Source organism: Octopus sinensis, linkage group LG7, assembly GCF_006345805.1.
Source record: "Octopus sinensis linkage group LG7, ASM634580v1, whole genome shotgun sequence".
Lineage (NCBI taxonomy): Eukaryota > Metazoa > Mollusca > Cephalopoda > Octopoda > Octopodidae > Octopus > Octopus sinensis.
Window position 1 is genome coordinate 51,644,913 of NC_043003.1, and position 18,920 is coordinate 51,663,832.

General features: G+C 36.9%; 1 protein-coding gene and 1 long non-coding RNA gene across 3 annotated transcripts in view; both read right to left on the reverse strand.

The window, feature by feature from the left end:
- LOC118764244 overlaps window positions 1-1,977 on the reverse strand; it is a 4,724-nt gene extending 2,747 nt beyond the window's left edge. Inside the window, exon 1 of the long non-coding RNA XR_005000042.1 lies at window positions 1-1,977. This exon is cut by the window's left edge and continues 706 nt beyond it. This is a non-coding gene — a long non-coding RNA (uncharacterized LOC118764244).
- Window positions 1,978-3,156: 1,179 nt separating this feature from the next.
- LOC115214407 overlaps window positions 3,157-18,920 on the reverse strand; it is a 54,124-nt gene continuing 38,360 nt past the window's right edge. Inside the window, exons 3-5 of one of the 2 annotated variants that reach the window (XM_029783602.2) lie at window positions 14,327-14,575; window positions 7,319-7,399; window positions 3,157-4,075 (exon numbers count right to left, since the gene is read on the reverse strand). In XM_029783602.2, coding sequence (XP_029639462.1) covers window positions 4,032-4,075; window positions 7,319-7,399; window positions 14,327-14,575 — 374 coding nt within the window. In that variant the 3' untranslated portion in view covers window positions 3,157-4,031. Of the gene's footprint in view, window positions 4,076-7,318; window positions 7,400-14,326; window positions 14,576-18,920 lie in introns of those variants that run through there. The other variant, XM_036504762.1, reaches the window with a different exon arrangement.

An 18,920-nucleotide genomic window follows, 5' to 3' on the forward strand; every position in this document is an offset into this window, starting at 1 on the left:
AGCAGCAAAAAGTGTAATGATGGTTACTTCTGATAGGACCCTATGGTGGAGCTTTCTGTGGACTCTGCCCACCATGACCTTCCCAGGAATAATGGATACTAGAAATGGATGGATGGATGACTGGACAGAAGGATGGATGGATGACTGGATGGAAGGATGGATTGATGTATGGATGGATGGATTGATGGATGATTGGATGGAAGGATGGATTGATGGATGGATAGATGGATGTATGGATGGGCCTCTCCAAGCCAAGCCAGATCTGAAGAAAGGGACTAAGTGAGAATCATCATCGGAAGTCAAGGGAATCAGTATGCCAAATGTACCGATGTTTTGGCAGAGGAAAGCAATGACCGACAATGAAATTCACAAGATGTTGGAAGACGGAATTATACTGATGACATTGATAAGGGTAATCTGGTTGTGAAAGTGAAACATTGCAAAACATCTATAGAACTAGTGGTTATACATGTTATTCAGTAACTGAAAGATTTAGTATGATCAATGAGTAAGAATTTCATTTCAGAAGTCATTTGCTATGAGATCAAGGATTGTTAATCTGTGATCCCAAGTCGAAATTTGGTCATGTAATGCTTTAAATTAAAAAATTATCATTTGTTTTTGGCTTCTTCAGGGCTGCATATAGCACAAGTGGAAATGAGATTGTGGAAAGACACCATTGCACAGTCAAGGCCATAGCTGAGAAGGGAGAAAATTATCCCCACAGAAGTGGTCTTCTGGTGTAACATGTCACCTAGGGATGGGAAGTTGGTCCTGCAAAGAACAGAGTTCAGGTACAAATAGAGACACCGGAAAATGAGTATCACAGCATTTTGAGGAAAAGAAAGGACCTGCATCAGTTCAGATCAGGTATGAGGTGTGAGTAAATCCTTCCAATGTGAAGTGCACAACTCAGTGGAGAAAAGGAAAGGTGACAGAAGTGCTTGCTGATGGAATGCCATTGTCACATCCTGGACGTCTATAGCATTGTTAGCTACTCTGATGACAATAATAAGGAGAGGGAGCGGTCATCTCCACAGTCTTGGACAGCGATGTCCACTTAGGTGGATAGATGACTTTGAAATGAACTGAGAGGATACTGAAATAATCTTTAGATCAGGAGTGGCACAAGGGGTAGTAAATCAGCGTTGAAAGAAGATTTCAAGAAACTGGAAGCAAGGGAGGAACTAAAGTCATGTAAAAAAAGATGCTTTGATCTGCTTCTTTCTTCAATGAGCAGCTAGTATGATCAGACATGTGCAGTGAGTTATGAAAAATTGTAGATTTTAGCCAGGAGGTTATGAGTAGTGGAAGTGTACAATGTTGTGCAATAAGTTTTCCAGTCAGAGTGCAGAGTAGCTTCCTCTTTTGAAGTTTGTTTTGCCAGATCAAGGTAAGAGCCTATATGTTTTTCATCCTTCATATGACAGGAGGGTCGACAAAACAAGTACCAGTCCAGAAATGGTGTTAATTTAATCAACTATAAAAAACTGGCTTCAGCCCTACAGAATTATCATCCTTGAAGGCAACAACCCTGAGTTAGCTCACTCTAAAATACCCAGCACTTGAAGAACAGTGGCTTTTGCTGATCACAAGTCCAGTCACATAACAAGCCTTAACCGATGATAACTACTCTTACAAGTACATTGAAGGACATAACATTTGCCACCTTTACACACATACATATATATATATACACCTACAAGTCATTAATGTGTGTGTGTGTATGTGTGTGTATATGTGTGTGTGCACGTGTATTACATCCCTGGTCCAACCAAAGCCTTATCAACTGATTTAATAGATGGCAACTGAAAGAAATCCATCACATATATGTATACATATATTTGTGCCTCATATATTTTTACTCAGAGCTGAACATTTAACACTGATGAATAAAGAAGATAATTTTCAGGAAATGATTTGGGCTAAAATGGAAAAGTAGGGTGCAATCATGAAGGAATTAAAAGTGCATTGCAATCAGCAGCACATAACAGCATATATATATATATGGTCATTTTGCCAGTTTAGCCAATAATCTTGCACAACAAATATATAAACGTACTATATATATATATATATATATATATTTATATATATATATATGGGGAGGAAGGTGTGAGTGTGTGTATGTGTGCTTGTCTTTTTGTTTTGACATCACTCGGTACTTGTAAGTAAGCATCACAGTCATACCAAACAGTGTTGTTTACTTCCAGTCTTTCATGAAAACATGTCTGGGTATGGGAGAAATAGTACCTCACTAGGAAACAAGTGAGGGTTGAAAATAAGAGCATGCAACTATGAAGAAACTGCCTCGACAAATTACATATGATCAATGTGAGATGGAAAAGGGGACATTAAAACAATGGTATATGTATGTATATATATATATATATATATATATATATATATGTCCGTGCCGGTGGAACGTAAAAAGCACCAACCGATCGTGGCTGTTGCCAGCCTCCCGTGGCATGTAAAAAGCACCCACTACACTCACGGAGTGGTTGGCGTTCGGAAGGGCATCCAGCTGTAGAAACACTGCCAGATTAGACTGGACTGGCACAGCCTTCTGGCTTCCCAGACCCCGGTCGAACCGTCCAACCCATGCTAACATGGAAAACGGATGTTAAACGATGATGAGGATCTTTTAAAACAAATTTCAGAAGGTAAATCACTGAATGATGATTTGAGGACATTTGTTCCAGTAATAATTTCAAAAGTTTTTCAAGAGAAGAGATGCAAAGTTGGTAAGCAACAGTAAGTTACAACAAAGGTAACCTGTTTAAAAGAGCACTAAGGAAAACTGATTCAAGGTAAAATGAACACTTTAGTCCCACTACAAACAGCCTCCCTAGTACTGGTGACAGGATAAAATACACACAATACGCACAGTAGTTGTGCATGATGACAGGAAGGGCATCCAGCTTTAAAAACTAGGCCAAAAGATGTAGCAAATCTTTTTATTTGCAGCATGTGTCAAGATGACAATATTTCAGCAGGTACCAAGATCTTTTAAGGACTTGTTCAAATGACGCTAGTAGGGGAAAAAAAGATGATTAGGAGGATGACAATAATGATGATGATGATAATGAAGTTGATGATAGAGAAAGTTGTGATATGTTGGTGTATACAGTTGAGAATGGGAGAGCCCAATACGTGGTTGCATAGTATAAACTTTATTCATATCATATTTTCTACTTAAGGTTTCTTTTTTCTGACTGCCGGATGAAGTTGTGTGGGTTCGCATTTCACAGACACTAACTTCGACAGGTTGGACATTTGATTTCTGTCTTTTTTGTAGGGTTCTCTATGGCCAGCTACATGTACTATGGTCGTTACCTGACTGTGGGACAAATGGAAGGGTTTAACAATCAGTTCAGGGCTCTGGATTGAAGAAGAACAACAGGAAACCTCCAGAAAATAAAGACTTCCTTACTTGCCAGTCCTTTTTGGCAGTCCTACAGCTGGAAATGGATTAATGTCTTTGTGGGGAAAAATTGCACTCAGCACCATCAAGGGAAGCAAGAAAAATGGCATGTATATATAGTGACACTTGTCTTCTCCAAACAGTTATTTACATACCAATCTACAACTAAAGTTGCACATAAAAGATTAGAACATACAATTATTCAAGTGGAGAAGGAATAAATGTCTGACATTAAGACAGCACTGATTGAAGGTGTGTCTGAGTAAATGTATTTGTGTGTGTGTGTGCATGCATGAATTGGTATGTGTAAGAAGACAAGGCATAAAGGAGGGCAAAAAAAAAAATAAACGGAATGAGGAAAGAAAAGAGGGAAAGAGAGAAATACAGAGAGAGAGAGAGAGAGATGGAGAGACACAAAGAAATAAAGACAGAGGAGTATGAGGTTGAGTTCTCACATGATAAAATCATTGTTACTAGAGTCTTTGTTACACAAGATCCAGGTCAGCGTTGATCTAGCAGGCATATTGCTCTACTGAAGATGTGAGCAAAAGAAACAGGTAAAAGTCATCACATTATAGCCTATATTATGAGCTATAAAACTGCTTCAACTGCGCTTGGAGAATTTTTTTAAAAACTTGAATGGGTTCTCTGAAAAATAAGAAAGCAATGAAAGAAATATGAATTACATTAGAAGAAAAACATATGATTTTGCTTAAGCACAGCAATAGTAATAATGAGTTGTTAGAACTCAATATACTTATGCTTTAGAGTAAAGTGTTAGGCAGGTACATTAATTAATAAATGACAAAAGAATGGGAATCATATAATCACCTTCACTAGTTTTTAGGTGTTTCTGCTATAAGAAACAGAACTAACTGCTTGAGCAACTACCTATAGCTTCCTTGGAGCCATTAAAAAGAAGTTTGGGGCTAATGCAGTTTTGCATCTCTCCTTGAAAAATGCATTTTTAAAAAAAAAGATTTTTTCTAATTTCTACATTTTAGATATCGGGGATTATGAATATGCAAAAAAAAAAATGTCTTTTAATTTAACCCCCCCCCCTCCCGCCAATTAAAAATTTTGAACTTTTTTCGAAATTTTTTTCCTTTGTTTTAGATGAGGAGGATTCCGAATATGCAAGAAACCACATTTTCAAAATTTTAAATTCTATAAGCATATAGCTATGTGTGTAAAGAGGTACATATGAATGTACACTGTCTTCTATAGGACTGCTACATTTAGCTGGCAAATATATTTATGGATAAATGGATAGGGATAAATAGATAGACAGATAAATAAATAAATGGATGAAAGAGTTCAAAATTTAAAATTGGGGAGGGGTGAAATTTGAGCCCCTTATGAAACTTTATATCATTAATTATTAAAAATTAATGTTTGTTTCTCATAAAATGGTGTATATTTCATTTACATTTAATTATTATTTATGGTTATTTAAGGCAAACACAAGTAAAATGCAAATTCTTTTCACTTCAATGTTTCTGTCAATATTTAATTTTGATTTGCATATGTTCATTCATTCGCTATGATCTCATTAAAGTAAACAAAATCAAAATTTTTAATTGAGGGTGGGGTAGGGAGGGGAGATGAAATTTTAAAAATTGTTTTTTGCATATTTGTGATCTTCGACATTTAAAACACAGGAATCCGAAAAATTTTTTTTTAATGCATTTTTCAAGGAGAGGTGCAAAACTGCATTAACCCCAGAAGTTTAATGGAGCCATTAAAAAGATGTTTATTTTGGAAAGCATATATGGGTTGAAAAATTAAGTACCAGTAAAACACTGTGGTTGATATAATCGACTAGCGCTGCCCTCAAAATTTCAGGCCTTGTGCCTTTAGTAGAAAGGATTATTATTATTATTAAGGCATCGAGCTGACAGAATCAATAACATGCTGAGCAAAATGTTTAGTAGCATTTCATCTGTCTTTACGTTTTGAGTTCAAATTCTGCTGAGGTCAACATTGCCCTTCATCCTTTCACACTTGATAAAGTAAGTACCAGTTGCACAGTGGGGTCAATATGATTGACTTATCCCCTCCCCCAAAATTGCTGGCCTTGTGTCAAAATTTGAAATCGTCATAATCATCATCATTATTATTACTATTATCATTAACAGTTGCTTGTGGACGAAACTATAACACCTTCATGTCATAATTTTCCCCACGTTACGAGTCAATTACTGAATGGTTTTTATTTCAGAGATTTCCTTCTAGATGGACTGTCTTCACTATGACAGTTGATTACCATCTATCCTTGACCATATTGGTCACTGACATTGCTGAGTTTTTCCACCATTTGATGGATTGTGTTTTTCATCCTGCAGGGTGCCCAAAAATCACCTTCCTCACCAAGCCAACTTGGGGTATGTTGCCAGTTTAGTTACCAATGATCTGCTCATGGAACAGGTGGTGTATATATATATATATCTTCTTCGTTTAGCGTCCATTTTCCATGCTAGCATGGGTTGGATGGTTTAACTGGGGTCTGGGAAGTCAGAAGGCTGCACCAGACTCCAGTCTGATCTGGCAATGTTTCTACATGTATATAATATATACATTTTATTTATTATTTTGCACATTACTTAATCAGAGTTATATGTTTTGTCTTATATTTAATCTTTCTATAATATGTAATTTTCCTAAATGGTAAAATTTAATTTTTTATTATTGAATTGATAAAAGGGTTTTTTTTTCTTCTTCCCTTCTTTCCTGAGCGTCCAATAATACTTTATTTGTTCCACATCCTTGCGTTGTTGTCTTTTTGTTTTCTTGTTTGGATTAACTTTATATATATATATATATATATATATATATATATATACATACATATACATATATATATATATACAAAGTAAATCTACGGATAACAACAGGTAATTGAAACTGTGCTAGTTTCAATTCAGTTTTTACTCATCATCCATTTTTACATTTTGTACAATTTCTCCATTATATGTATATATCAATATGTATGTGAAATTGTGGGTGCATGTTTTGCATAGTTACAGCTGTACACTTTGGGAAGATGGTTGCAAAAGATAACAGGAGGAAAAAAAAGTTTGCAATGATGTAGCAAAGGGAAGCTGAATGCACATTTCCTGATAGTAAAAGTACTGCTCTGAAAAGCTGGAGGAGGCAATACAGTGGGAAAGTGTCAAAATCATTCTGATTTCCAGTCAATAGCTGATAAAAGGAATGTCCTAACCCATACCAGCATGGAAAACGGACAGATGTACATAGATCTTTATGTACATGCCGGTACGCCACGTCAGATAGTTTGAGAAGTACTGTTCTAGAGGTTAGGTGTGTTGGGCTCACAATTGTGGTTTCATTTCCTGTTGCTTTAGTCTATCTAGCTGAAATGAATACATGCCTAGTGCTAGTCTAGACCTCTTAGCTTCAAGGTGTCATTTCCTAGGTATTCTGTTGGTTGAGGGTTGGGAGTAACAAATAGGTGTCTATGCTTATGGCTACATAAATGCCTAAAAGAATTAGGGAAACATACTACATGCTACCAAGTCATCTCCTAGTCTGAGTGACAGCTTAGTAGTTATATATATATACTCATACAAACAAACACCCACCCCTAAAATACACAGTTTGTTTATACCAGGAAGCTGCACCAGGTTCCAGTCTGATCTGGCAGTTTCTGCAGCTAGATGCCCTTCCTAATGCCAACCACTCCGTGAGTGTAGTGGGTGCTTTTTACATGCCACCGGCACAGGGGACAGAGGAGGCTGGCAACGTCCATGATCGGTTATATATATATATATATATATATATATATATATATATATATATATAGAGAGAGAGAGAGAGAGAGAGAGAGAGAAAGAGAGAGAGAAAGAAACAAGAAAGTCAAATCAAACTAACTGAATTTTGATGTTGGCTTTTTTTTCGGTATGGCTGGCTGTTCTCGTGTTCTTATCACAACATCTTCATAGGGATTCGATTCTGGAATAGACATTTAAGATACAAAGATTAGATTGTGATAAGTTACTGTTATTCCTACAGTAGTGGAGTGAATGCGATCTCCACTAAGATGGCTGTGATAATACACAGACACACACACACACGTCTGTGTGTATTTGTTTTCCCCTACCCATCCACTGATTGATGTCACTGTAACTTAACAGTTCAGCAAAAGAACCAATAAAATATATATCAGGTTTAAAAAAAAAAACAGAAAAAATAGAAGTACTAGGGTCGATTTGTTTAACTAAAACCCTTCAAAGCAGTGCCTCGACATAGCTGCATTCCAATTACTAAAACAGGGGAAAAGATAAAATGGAAAAGACTACTTATTTAAAATAGTAGGGTGAGGTTTGAAGGGGATTTGGTTTTTATTTCTAGCAGGTTGAATGAACATCCAGAGACTCTTGTTTTTTCCACTGTAGACATTTTAACAACTGATGCTCAGACGATGACGATGATGATGACGACGACTTTAACAACACCAAAAACAATATTATCATGATGTCAATGAGGAAGCTTGTAGTTGGTTGCTTGATCCTCTAGAAATAACAGTAAAAACTGCCTCAAACTACACTATCATCTACGCAACAAAGTACAAGATGAAGCATGACTATCATGTTATTAAAACGACATAGATAACTAGATACAGTAAAGTATACTTTATATGTGGCTTACTAATCAGGCGCCATTGCTGGAACAGTGACTTGCATCAAATACTTTATTAAAATGATTGGTTAAATAAAACAAGTATACTAACATTTGAAGGGAAATAACTCAATATATTACACTGACAAAGCCATGCTTAAAATTTCACTCCACAATTATCACGAAAAACTTGTGTATCATATGGCTTCATTGTTATCACACCGAAAGGATAAAAGGCAAAGTCGACCGCGACGGAATTTGAACTCAGAACGTAACGGCAGATGAAATACCTATTTCTTTACTACTCCCAAGGGGCTAAATACAGAGGGAACAAACAAGGACAGACAAACGGATTAAGTCGATTATATCGACCCCAATGCGTAACTGGTACTTATTTAATCGACCTCGAAAGGATGAAAGGCAAAGTCGACTTTGGTGGAATTTGAACTCAGAATGTAGCGGCAGACGAAATACTGCTAAGCATTTCGACCGGCGTGCTAACGATTCTGCCAGCTCACCGCCTCAGCAGATGTACTGACACAAGTAATATAGACCTTTTAATGCTGTAACACATCAACTACACAAAAAACATAACTGTAGTGGCTCCTGAAGCAGTATCATCTTGAAAAATCTTCACCAAAACCAAAAGAAAGAAAATGTGAAAAGAATTTTGGATTCAGAAATACGAAGAACCAAGCCTAACACACATCCATATTTAACACTTCCAATGCTTTAATGGTCCCTGAGTGAGTAGGTTTCATTCTGTTGCTAGCATTTGAACCAGAATGCAGTTATCTTTCTGCTTGTTTCTCTGGCTGAGGTTCAGGATGATCATCAGACACATAAATTTCACCTGACAGGGAGGTGGGGATGAAAAGGACATAAGTATCGCACTTACTCCTCTCACCCATGCTAGCATAGGAGATGGACGTTAGACGATGATAACGATGAAAACCAGCTAAAATATACAAAAATCTTTATTTGTAGTTATGTACTCTAAAAGCTACATTAGCTTAAAGCAGTTATCTCCCTCTAGTCATCAAGCCAGATACTTGCAAGAAAGACAACTCTTGACTTGGTAAGAAATCGCCATTATGAAATTACAGCGATATTTGGAAGCTCAGTTTAACCGGCTAAGTGTTCATAACTCTACGAACTCACCTCCAATGATTCCTGTTTAATCTACCCTAACATTCTTCCCTCCAGAATCATCAGCAGTCGACCTAGAACCAGCGACGTTGTTTTAACAGAATTGTCAGAGTATTGGGCAAAATATTTGTTGAATTTAGCTCCGACCCATAACATTCTTATTTCACATCACAATAAAGTCAACTCTGCCTTTCATCCTTTCCAAAGTCAATAATATAAAATACCAGTAAAATTATGGATGTAATAGCAGGTGATGTAGTATGTTGTAGTGCAGTGCAGCGGTGGTAAAGATGGTGGTGATGATAGTGATCTTACAGACCAGACAGATTAAACGACACCTACCCGCCATTCTCAAAAGAATATGGGTGAGTATTGTTGTAACCAACAGGGCTGAGAGAGACTATCTCCAGGGAGGATTCTGCAAACTGTTCTACATGTACTTAAAAAAAATATAGGATAGTCATAGTTGGAATGACTATCCTATAGGTCAACTAAATAGTTAATTAGTTGACCACATCAAAAACAGCACTAAACAATTTTCCAATCATTCCTTGCTAGAACTGCAGCCATCAAAAGCTACTTTCTGCCTACATCCTCCTCCTCCTCCTCCTTCTTCTAAGCTAATAAAGGTGCCCTTGCAGCTGTTCAACCTGTGGGGAACAGTTACCAAAAGTCATTCAAATCACTCCCTGGCATCTTAAAAAAGGCAAGGACACTTAGGTATTTATAAAAGATAGGATGATCGTTGGTGGAAAGTGTTTGATCATAGACCTGCACATTTGGAATTTACTTCAGGAAAAATAAAAACAAAAGCAATATCAACCTTCAGAATTACAAGCAAATTATCACTTGTATTGACATAAACTCAATTAGCATTGTCCATTTGAAAGGTCATATAAAGATTATGTGCATTGCCTCTGTTATCTTAATTAAATAACTGAGAAAAAAATTGTTAAAGAAATGACTTGCTCTATCACTTGCTCTATCATACAACCAGTAGTATGAGACATGTAACTAAGTAGTAATAATATGCAGTTAAACAGCACTACCATTTAACTAAATTGTAGGTACGTATGTACCTATATACATACATATATACATACATACACACACACACATACATATATATATATATATATATATATACACATATGCACGCACACACATATAATACATACATACACACATACACATACATACATACATACATACATACATTTAACTAGTACTACAACACAACTAGCCAGTATTGTATATAACTTATCAATATTAATTTAATTAATATAACTAATCAATACTGCCATACAAGTATCCAGTTCTACAATTCATCTTTCTTTTAATGACAACAAATTAATCAATACAAATTAACACACATTCTTTTGACTCTAAGCGACAAAACATTTTCATTTATTTTATGCTGGTTGCTGGAGAGTTTCAGTAATCTGAGTGCTGCATAAGGAATTTACTGAATATAATTAATTAGTACTCTAACTTGTATTATTATACAATTAATCAGTATCACCAAGTAATTAACTCGTGTTACTGTATAAACTATCTAGTTCAGTTTGACCATTACTATTATATAAGTAACTGTGTACTATGCAACTAACTGGTTCCTCTTCTCCTTCCTCCTCATTGTTTTAATGTCCAGTTTTCTATGCTTGCATACATTTGGATGGCATTTGCTGAAGTGGATTTTTTGATGGCCAAATGCCTCTCCTGTCACTAAATATTGCCTTAGATTTCAAGTACAGTAAAACTTGCTAATGATCAGGCATGTTTCCAAAGAAGAATGGAAACAGACATCGCCTGCATGATGGTAACACTCATTTACAACTAGTCAAAATGAAAACAAAGAGAGAGTAACACACACACACACACACACACACACACACACATGACAGGCTTCTTTCAGATTCCATCTACTAAATCCACTCACAAGGCTTTGATCAGCCCAGGACTATAGTACTTGCTCAAGGTGTTATGCAGTGGAACTGATCCTGAAACCATGTGATTGGGAAGCAAACTTCTTATCACACAGCCATGCCTGCACTTGTTCATCATCATCATCATCATCATCATAATCATCATTTAACGTCCATTGTCCATGCTGGCATGGGTTGGACAGTTTGACTGAGCTAGCATGCTGGAAGGCTGCACCAGACTCCAGTCTGATTTGGCATGGTCTTCTATGGCTGGATGCCCTTCCTAACACCAACCACTCCAAAAGTGTAATGGGTGCTTTTACATTCCACTGGCACAAGTGCCATTTGTGTGACACCAATATAAAAGAGATTTCCGGTACAAGAGAAGGTATTTCCAGTATCAGTGGTGGGCGTGGGAAAGGGTGGGTACATCGCATCACTATATGATTAAATTGTACAGTAATGCTAATATACCACTAACTATACCATACAATTAACAAGTATTGTATAAATTCAAAGATCAAAGGCTCTTCTCAAGCCATAGGCTCATAAGGCTAGTTTTCCAGTTTCTGTGGTGTGCATATCCACTCCCACTGGATGGGATGCCAGTCCATCATAGATACTGCTCAATACTGTCAGCTGAATGGACTGGAGCAATATGAAATGAAATGTTTTGCTCAAGAACACAATGCATTGCCTGATCTAAGAATTGAGACCACAAGCATTTGATCATAAGTGCAACACTTTAACCACTAGGCCAAGTGCTTCCACCACTGTATAACTTAGCAGTACTAATATAACATACTACTATAAATTAACCAGTACTATATAGTTATATATATAAATAACCAGTACTATATAAATAGTCAAGGTAAGTGCTTCTATGTGGCCACTCAACTTGCTAGGAATAGAAACCTAAACTAATGTAGGAATAAACAACAGAAGCTAACCAAAAACTAATATAATTGTACTTTAGTACTTCATTTGATTAGAAGTCTAACTCTTAATAAACTTGAACTGAAAACAGTAAAGTACAGGCCAAAACAGAAGGGTAAAGAAATACTGATTGGCGTAAGTTGTTAGTTATTGGGACACTACACAGGTCTCCTACCCTGTTAGAGGCATAGGGGTTTACATTTCTTGTAAATCATTCTAGTTATTTTAGTCTATCCTGTTGTTTGTGAGTGTATCATACACATGTATATAAACACATAACTCATACATACATCATACTTATTTAGCAATGATTACGAAAATACTTAAAGGTTAAAAGGTAAAGACCCCCTTTCAGTGATGAATGACCTTGGGATAGAGCCAAGAAAGTTCCCCTCTAATCCACACTTGTGGGCAAGGTTGTTTATGGAAGACCAGCAGTTGCTCATGTATACCAGCCTCGCCTTTCCATGTTATCAAAGGGAAGAGCAAAGGCTGATACAGCTTGGCACCAGTGACATCATAATTCATTTCTATAAATGAGAGAACTGGAACAACATGAAAATAAAATGTCTTGCTCAATAATACAACACACAGCCCAGTCCAGGAATCGAACATGCTACCTCATGATTGAAAGCCCAATGCTCAAACCACTGAGCCAGGTACCTTCTAAAATAATTAAAGAGTAATTTAGTTTGAGTTTATCACCAGCTGAATTGAAGTCCAGGTTTCACATTAGGCTAGAGCCTCTTATCAGTTTTACATGGATGGATATACAGATGTTTAGCCCAAGGTCAGTTTTAAGCTGTTCCAGGAGTGACTTTCCAGAATTTTTTTTTCTTTTCATTCATAGAGTGTCTAGGATCACATTGCACCTTTCCATTTCTAAGACATCTGTGTGTGAGATGACAGAGGTTAGGTTGCTATTTCTAGCAGGTCTGGAAACTACATAGTGGCTCACTTGTTGGATCTTATGTGAATGTTTGTAGGTGACAGGTGGTCGTTATAGCAGCAGCAGTAACAGGAAAAGCCTCACAAGTGGTGATGGTGGAAGTGCTTGTAATTAAAAGTATTACTAAGGAGTGGTAGTGGTAATAGTGAAAGTATTGCTAGTGACAGTGGTATTAGTGTAGAAGCAGCGATTGTGTAGTAACATTATTAGTTGTTAGTGGTAGTTTTAGTAAAAGTATTTCTGTTGTTGGTAGTAGTAGTGATGAAAGAGGTATGATGTACTCATAGCATTATTGTTGATGATAGTAGTAGAAGCAGCAGCAGTGGCAGCAGTAATAGTGGTGGGGAGAATTTGCAAAAACTGTATGCCTGGATCCTCACCTAGCCATGGGGTTTAGGTGACAGGTGAAGCAACACACCTGTTGAAATATAATACTGTTATATCAATATTATCTAGTGTAAGGTGGCAAGCTGGTACAAACGTTAGCATGCTGGGCGAAATGCTCAGTGGTATTTCGTCTGCCGTTACGTTCTGAGTTCAAATTCCACTGAGGTCAACTTTGCCTTTCATCCTTTTGGGATCGATTAAATAAGTACCAGTTATGTACTAGGGTCGATATAATCGACTTAATCCCTTTGTCTTTCCTTGTTTGTCCCCTCTGTGTGTAGCCCCTTGTGGGCAGTAAAGAAATAGGTATTTCATCTGTTGTTACATTCTGAATTCAAATTCTGCTGAGGTTGACTTTGCCTTTCATCCTTTCGGGGTCGATAAATTAAGTACCAGTTGCATACTGGAGTCAATCTAATTAACTGCTCCCCTCCCACTCCCCAAAAGTTTCGGACCTTGTGCCTAGAGTAGCAAAGAATGTTATCTATTTGTATCACTCTTTCACTGGTTTCAAATTTTGGCACAAGACTAGCAATTTCCGGTGAGGGGAGGGGCACAGGTAAATCGATAACATTGACACCCCAGTACTCAGTTGGTACTCATTTTATTGGACCTCGAAAGGATGAAAAGTAAAGTCGACCTTGGCAAAATTTGAACTCAGAACTTAAAGATGGATGAAATGCTGCTGAACGTTTTGCCAGCGTGCTAATGATTCTGCCAGCTTGTCACCTTGTGCCACACACATGTACAGCCTATCAATAATTTTCACACACACACACACTCTCTCTCTCACTCTCTCTTTCTCTCTCTCTCTCTTACCCCCTCTCTCTCTCTCTAAAAACAGACCTCATTTAAAGGGATAGCACAAAAGAAAAAGTAGCATGTAGGCAGCAGCAGCAGCTTTAGTTTGCTTACCTGTATCAGAAATCTGGCCAGATGATGTCCTTGTGATGTAGACATTTGGCTGTGTGGTGGAAGTCCTGTTTGAAAGGGAAGGATAGTCACCAGTTGGTGTTGTTGATGCATTTGATGCAGTAGCTGGTGTAGTAGTGGATGTAGTAGTTGATGTAGTTGGAATAGGAGTTGGTGCAGAAATTGATGCAGTAGTTAGCATTGGAGTTGTTAAAAGATTGTCGATTCTGATATTTTCATAAATGTTGAAATCTAAAACAAAAAACAAAAAAATAATAATAAAATAAAATAGAAAGAATATTCAGTAAGCAAGTGAGTAGGGCAGAGGTCATTGAAGGCCTTTTAGGAAGATTAGTGTATGTATGGTACACTACAGAGCAAACAATATTTTGGCAGATTTTTCATAAAGGGCAAAAAATATATATCCTATTCTATTATTCTATTACAGGGGTTGGCCACCTTTTTGAGAGAATGTGCCAAAAGTGGCAAAATCTCTGACACAAAATTCATCCATGTGCCAAGTAAGTTTTTTTGAGAACATATTAGGCTACCTGATATCTCTTAAGAAAGTGTATCTCTTTTACTTGTTTTAGTCATTTGACTGTGGCCATGCTGGAGCACTGCCTTTAGTTGAGGAAATCGACCCTAGGACTTATTCTTTGTAAGCCTAGTACTTATTCTATCGGTCTCTTTTGCCAAACATAAACACACCAGCATCGGTTGTCAAGCGATGTTAGGGTGACAAACACAAACATACAAACACACACACACATATATATATATATATATATACATATATATGATGCGCTTCTTTCAGTTTCCGTATACTAAATCCACTCACAAGGCTTTGGTCAGCCTGAGGCTATAGTAGAAGGCACTTGCCCAAGGTGCCACACAGTGGGAGTGAACCTGGAACCATGTGGTTGGTAAGCAAGCTACTTACCACACAGCCACTCCTATGCCTATATGTATGTATGTTAAGAACTTTTTTAATAAATGATAAAAAAATCACCATGGAGTAGTAAAACATTATATAATGATGGGAAATGTATTTATTCACCTTCAAAGTTACATCAAAACAACAATGAACCTTTACTACTTTCAAAAGAAAACATCCAATAAAATATCAGTCCAGCAGAAAAGTTGCAGACAGCCTTTGCCACTTTCAAAAGAAAATATCAGTCAGATGAAATACCAGTTTGACAGAACACTTGCTGACTGCTTTCGATATACATGTATGTACATACAGTATTATCAGTGGGACTTCTGATGCTGCATCACTGATAACAGAGATTTTGTATCAGGTTTATACTTTGTAACCTTCAGAGATATGCATGCACTACTAGTTTCATCTGTCAGGTTACTTCTATTATAAGACTTAATATAGTTCATCACTGAGAACAAGGATTCACAGGTATACGTTGATGAAAACATGGATATTAGTGCTGTTGCAAAGTTTTTTAAACTGGAAAAATTTTCTGGAATGGCATTCCGAGTCCTTAATAATTTGTTTTCCACGCTCTTCTCTGGTACTCCAGTCTCTAATCACTTTTTTTCAATATTTTCTAAGTCAACTCTAAGGTCAATAAACTTTTGCTTCCAAACTGAGCTACTTTGAAATTCAATCAACTGCATTTCAATATCAACCATGTCTATCCATGAAAACATTTGTAATTCTTCCAGTTTGATAATGTTTGGAAACTTCATGAATTTTGCTGTCTCTTCCAGTTCCCCGAATTTAGCAAACCTTGTAAAAAACTGCTCAATAGTTGACTCGATAATGTTTACAAACAGGTTTTGAAGACACTGGCACTCTGTTCTGTCATCTTTTGAGAGAGCACTGATGTACCTCTTTATGTTTGGGAAGTATCTAAATCTCTCATTGTTCACATCCCTCTTAAAAGCTTCTAGTTTCATTTCAAAAGCCTTTATGTAACCAAACATAACATCAAGTGTCGTACCAGAGCCCTGTAATTTAACATTCAAGTCATTCAAATGGTCATAAAAATCTGAAAAAAACCCACCAGTTTACAAATCCACATGATGTCAGACAATTCTTGATAAGAAACATGCTGGCTATTCAAAAAGAGCTTTATCTCATTTAAGCATTCAACAAACCGTTTCAGAACCAAACCTCAGCTAAGCCGTCGATCATTGTTGTACATTTTCAATCCTTTATACACAGATTCTACCTCATTCTGCAAGAAAACAGCATAATGATGATGTCACTGCTGTAGCACACATCGAGAGAAATTTTGAATAAGTAGGTGAGGTGGTTGTCTTGTCAACGAATACCAGTTGCGGAGGCTGAAACCAAAACACTGATTCGGTCTGGGAGGGGATCATTAAATAAAGGTAGGTCTAATTTGCAATTTAAAATGTATCTGAGCAATAAAAAGTCGCTATATATCATTAAGAGAAAGTCATTAAATGGAGGGAGAGAGGGTTTCGCATGCTAGAAACAAATTATTGGAGTGCCATGTTTGGCACGCATGCCAGGGTGTGTCCACCTCAGTTCTATTACTTGTTTCAGTCATTTGACTGTGGCCATTTTGGAGCACCACCTTGAAGAGTTTTGATTCCAGGACGTTTTTTAAGCCTAGTACTTATTCTAATGGCCTTATATGCTGAACCACTAATTTATGGGGATGTAAATATACCAACACCAGTTGTCAAGTAGCGATGGGGGACAAACACAGACACAAATACGCATACATAAATATAAATATATACATACATATATATATATATATATATATACAATGGGCTTCTTCCAGTTTCCATCTACCAAATCCACTCAAAAGGCTTTGATCGGACTGAAGCAATTGTACATGGGCCTAAGATGCCACACAGTAGGATTGAACCCGAAACCATGTGGTTCAGAAGTAAGCTTCTTATCATACAGCCATGCTTGTGCCTATGTATATATGTATATATTTAAGCTAATAAATAGATATAATTTAAACCAGTGTTTCTCAACCTTATTCTGGCCGTGGCCCCTTTTAATTCAACAAGAAATTGTTATGACATCCATGCTAATTCAAGGTTTTATCTTCTTTATTTTGCATCTTTCATATTTTCTATTGGCTTTTTACAATTTGTTTGGAACAGCAGAGTTCATAAATTCACATCTGATGTTTCTAGACATTCATAGTCATATTACAAACTTACATACTTACTGAATCTGTGTAGACTTTCCCATCAAAGGTACTTTTGTCTGTTAACATTATGCATCAACAGTCAAATGTTGCAGTCAAATTCTGACTGCTAAGTTTTTTGTTTTTTTTATATTTTAACTTCAATAGCCATATGTTATTTTTTTGATGTGTCTTTGATTTGTAATTTAGGCATTGTATTGTGAAATTAGAATAGTTTCCATAATTAATTTTCTATTTTCATATTAAATTTTATAAAACCGAAAAACTCTTTATCATTAACACACCAGAAACATGTGGACCTAAAAACAAACTGCAGATGACAAATATGATCTATAAATTTGACTATAAAACTGAAAGCTGCAAAAATTCATGACATGAAATGTTACATTGGACAGACCCGTACAACACTCTCGTGTAAGCTCACCAAACATTTGCAACTAGGAGGAAAATACTCGAGAAAATATTTACATATATCTATATACACACATGCACTCACATACATACCTACAAACATAAATACTACCATACAGACAGGGGTTTAATTAATCTGAAAAGCATTATATATATATATTGGCACAGGAGTGGCTGTGTGGTAAGTAGCTTGCTTACCCAACCACATGGTTCCGGGTTCGGTTCCACTGCATGGCACCTTGGGCAAGTGTCTTCTACAATAGCCTTGGGCTGACCAAACCCTTGTGAGTGGATTTGGTAGATGGAAACTGAAAGAAGCCCGTTGTATATATATATATACATATCTATATGTATGTGTGTGTATATGTTTGTGTGTCTGTGCTTGTCACCCCAACATTGCTTGACAACTGATGCTGGTGTGTTTACGTCCCTGTAACTTAGTGGTTCAGCAAAAGAGACCGATAGAATAAGTGCTAGGCTTACAATGAATAAGTCCGGGGGGCGGTTTGCTCGACTAAAGGCGGTGCTCCAGCATGGCCACAGTCAAATGATTGAAACAAGTAAAAGAGTAAAGAGAGAGTGTGTATGTGTGTATATATATATAAAACCATTTACAGTATATCTGCAGACTATATTATTGACTATATATATATAATTTTAATCCAAACGGGAAACAAAAAAACAACAACAATGGAACAATTACAGTATTATTATTAATAGGCGCTCAGGAAAAGGAAGCAGGGAGGTATGACGTTTCGAGTGGAGCTCTTCGTCGGAAACATAAAGAAGGAAGAGAGAGGAAAGAAAGATCCCAGAGCGGGCAACAGGGAAAGAGAAAAAAGACGACTGGTGTTTACGAGTTGCACATGGTGAAAGGCGGATGTTGACGAAAACAGAGCAAAGTGGGTTTTTTAAAGGCAAAAGAGTGGAGACAAGGTTGGTAACGCAACAGATGTGTGTGTATGTGTGAGTGTGTGCGTGTGCGTGTGTGTATGTGTGTGTGTGAGGCGAGATGAAAAAACAAAAAA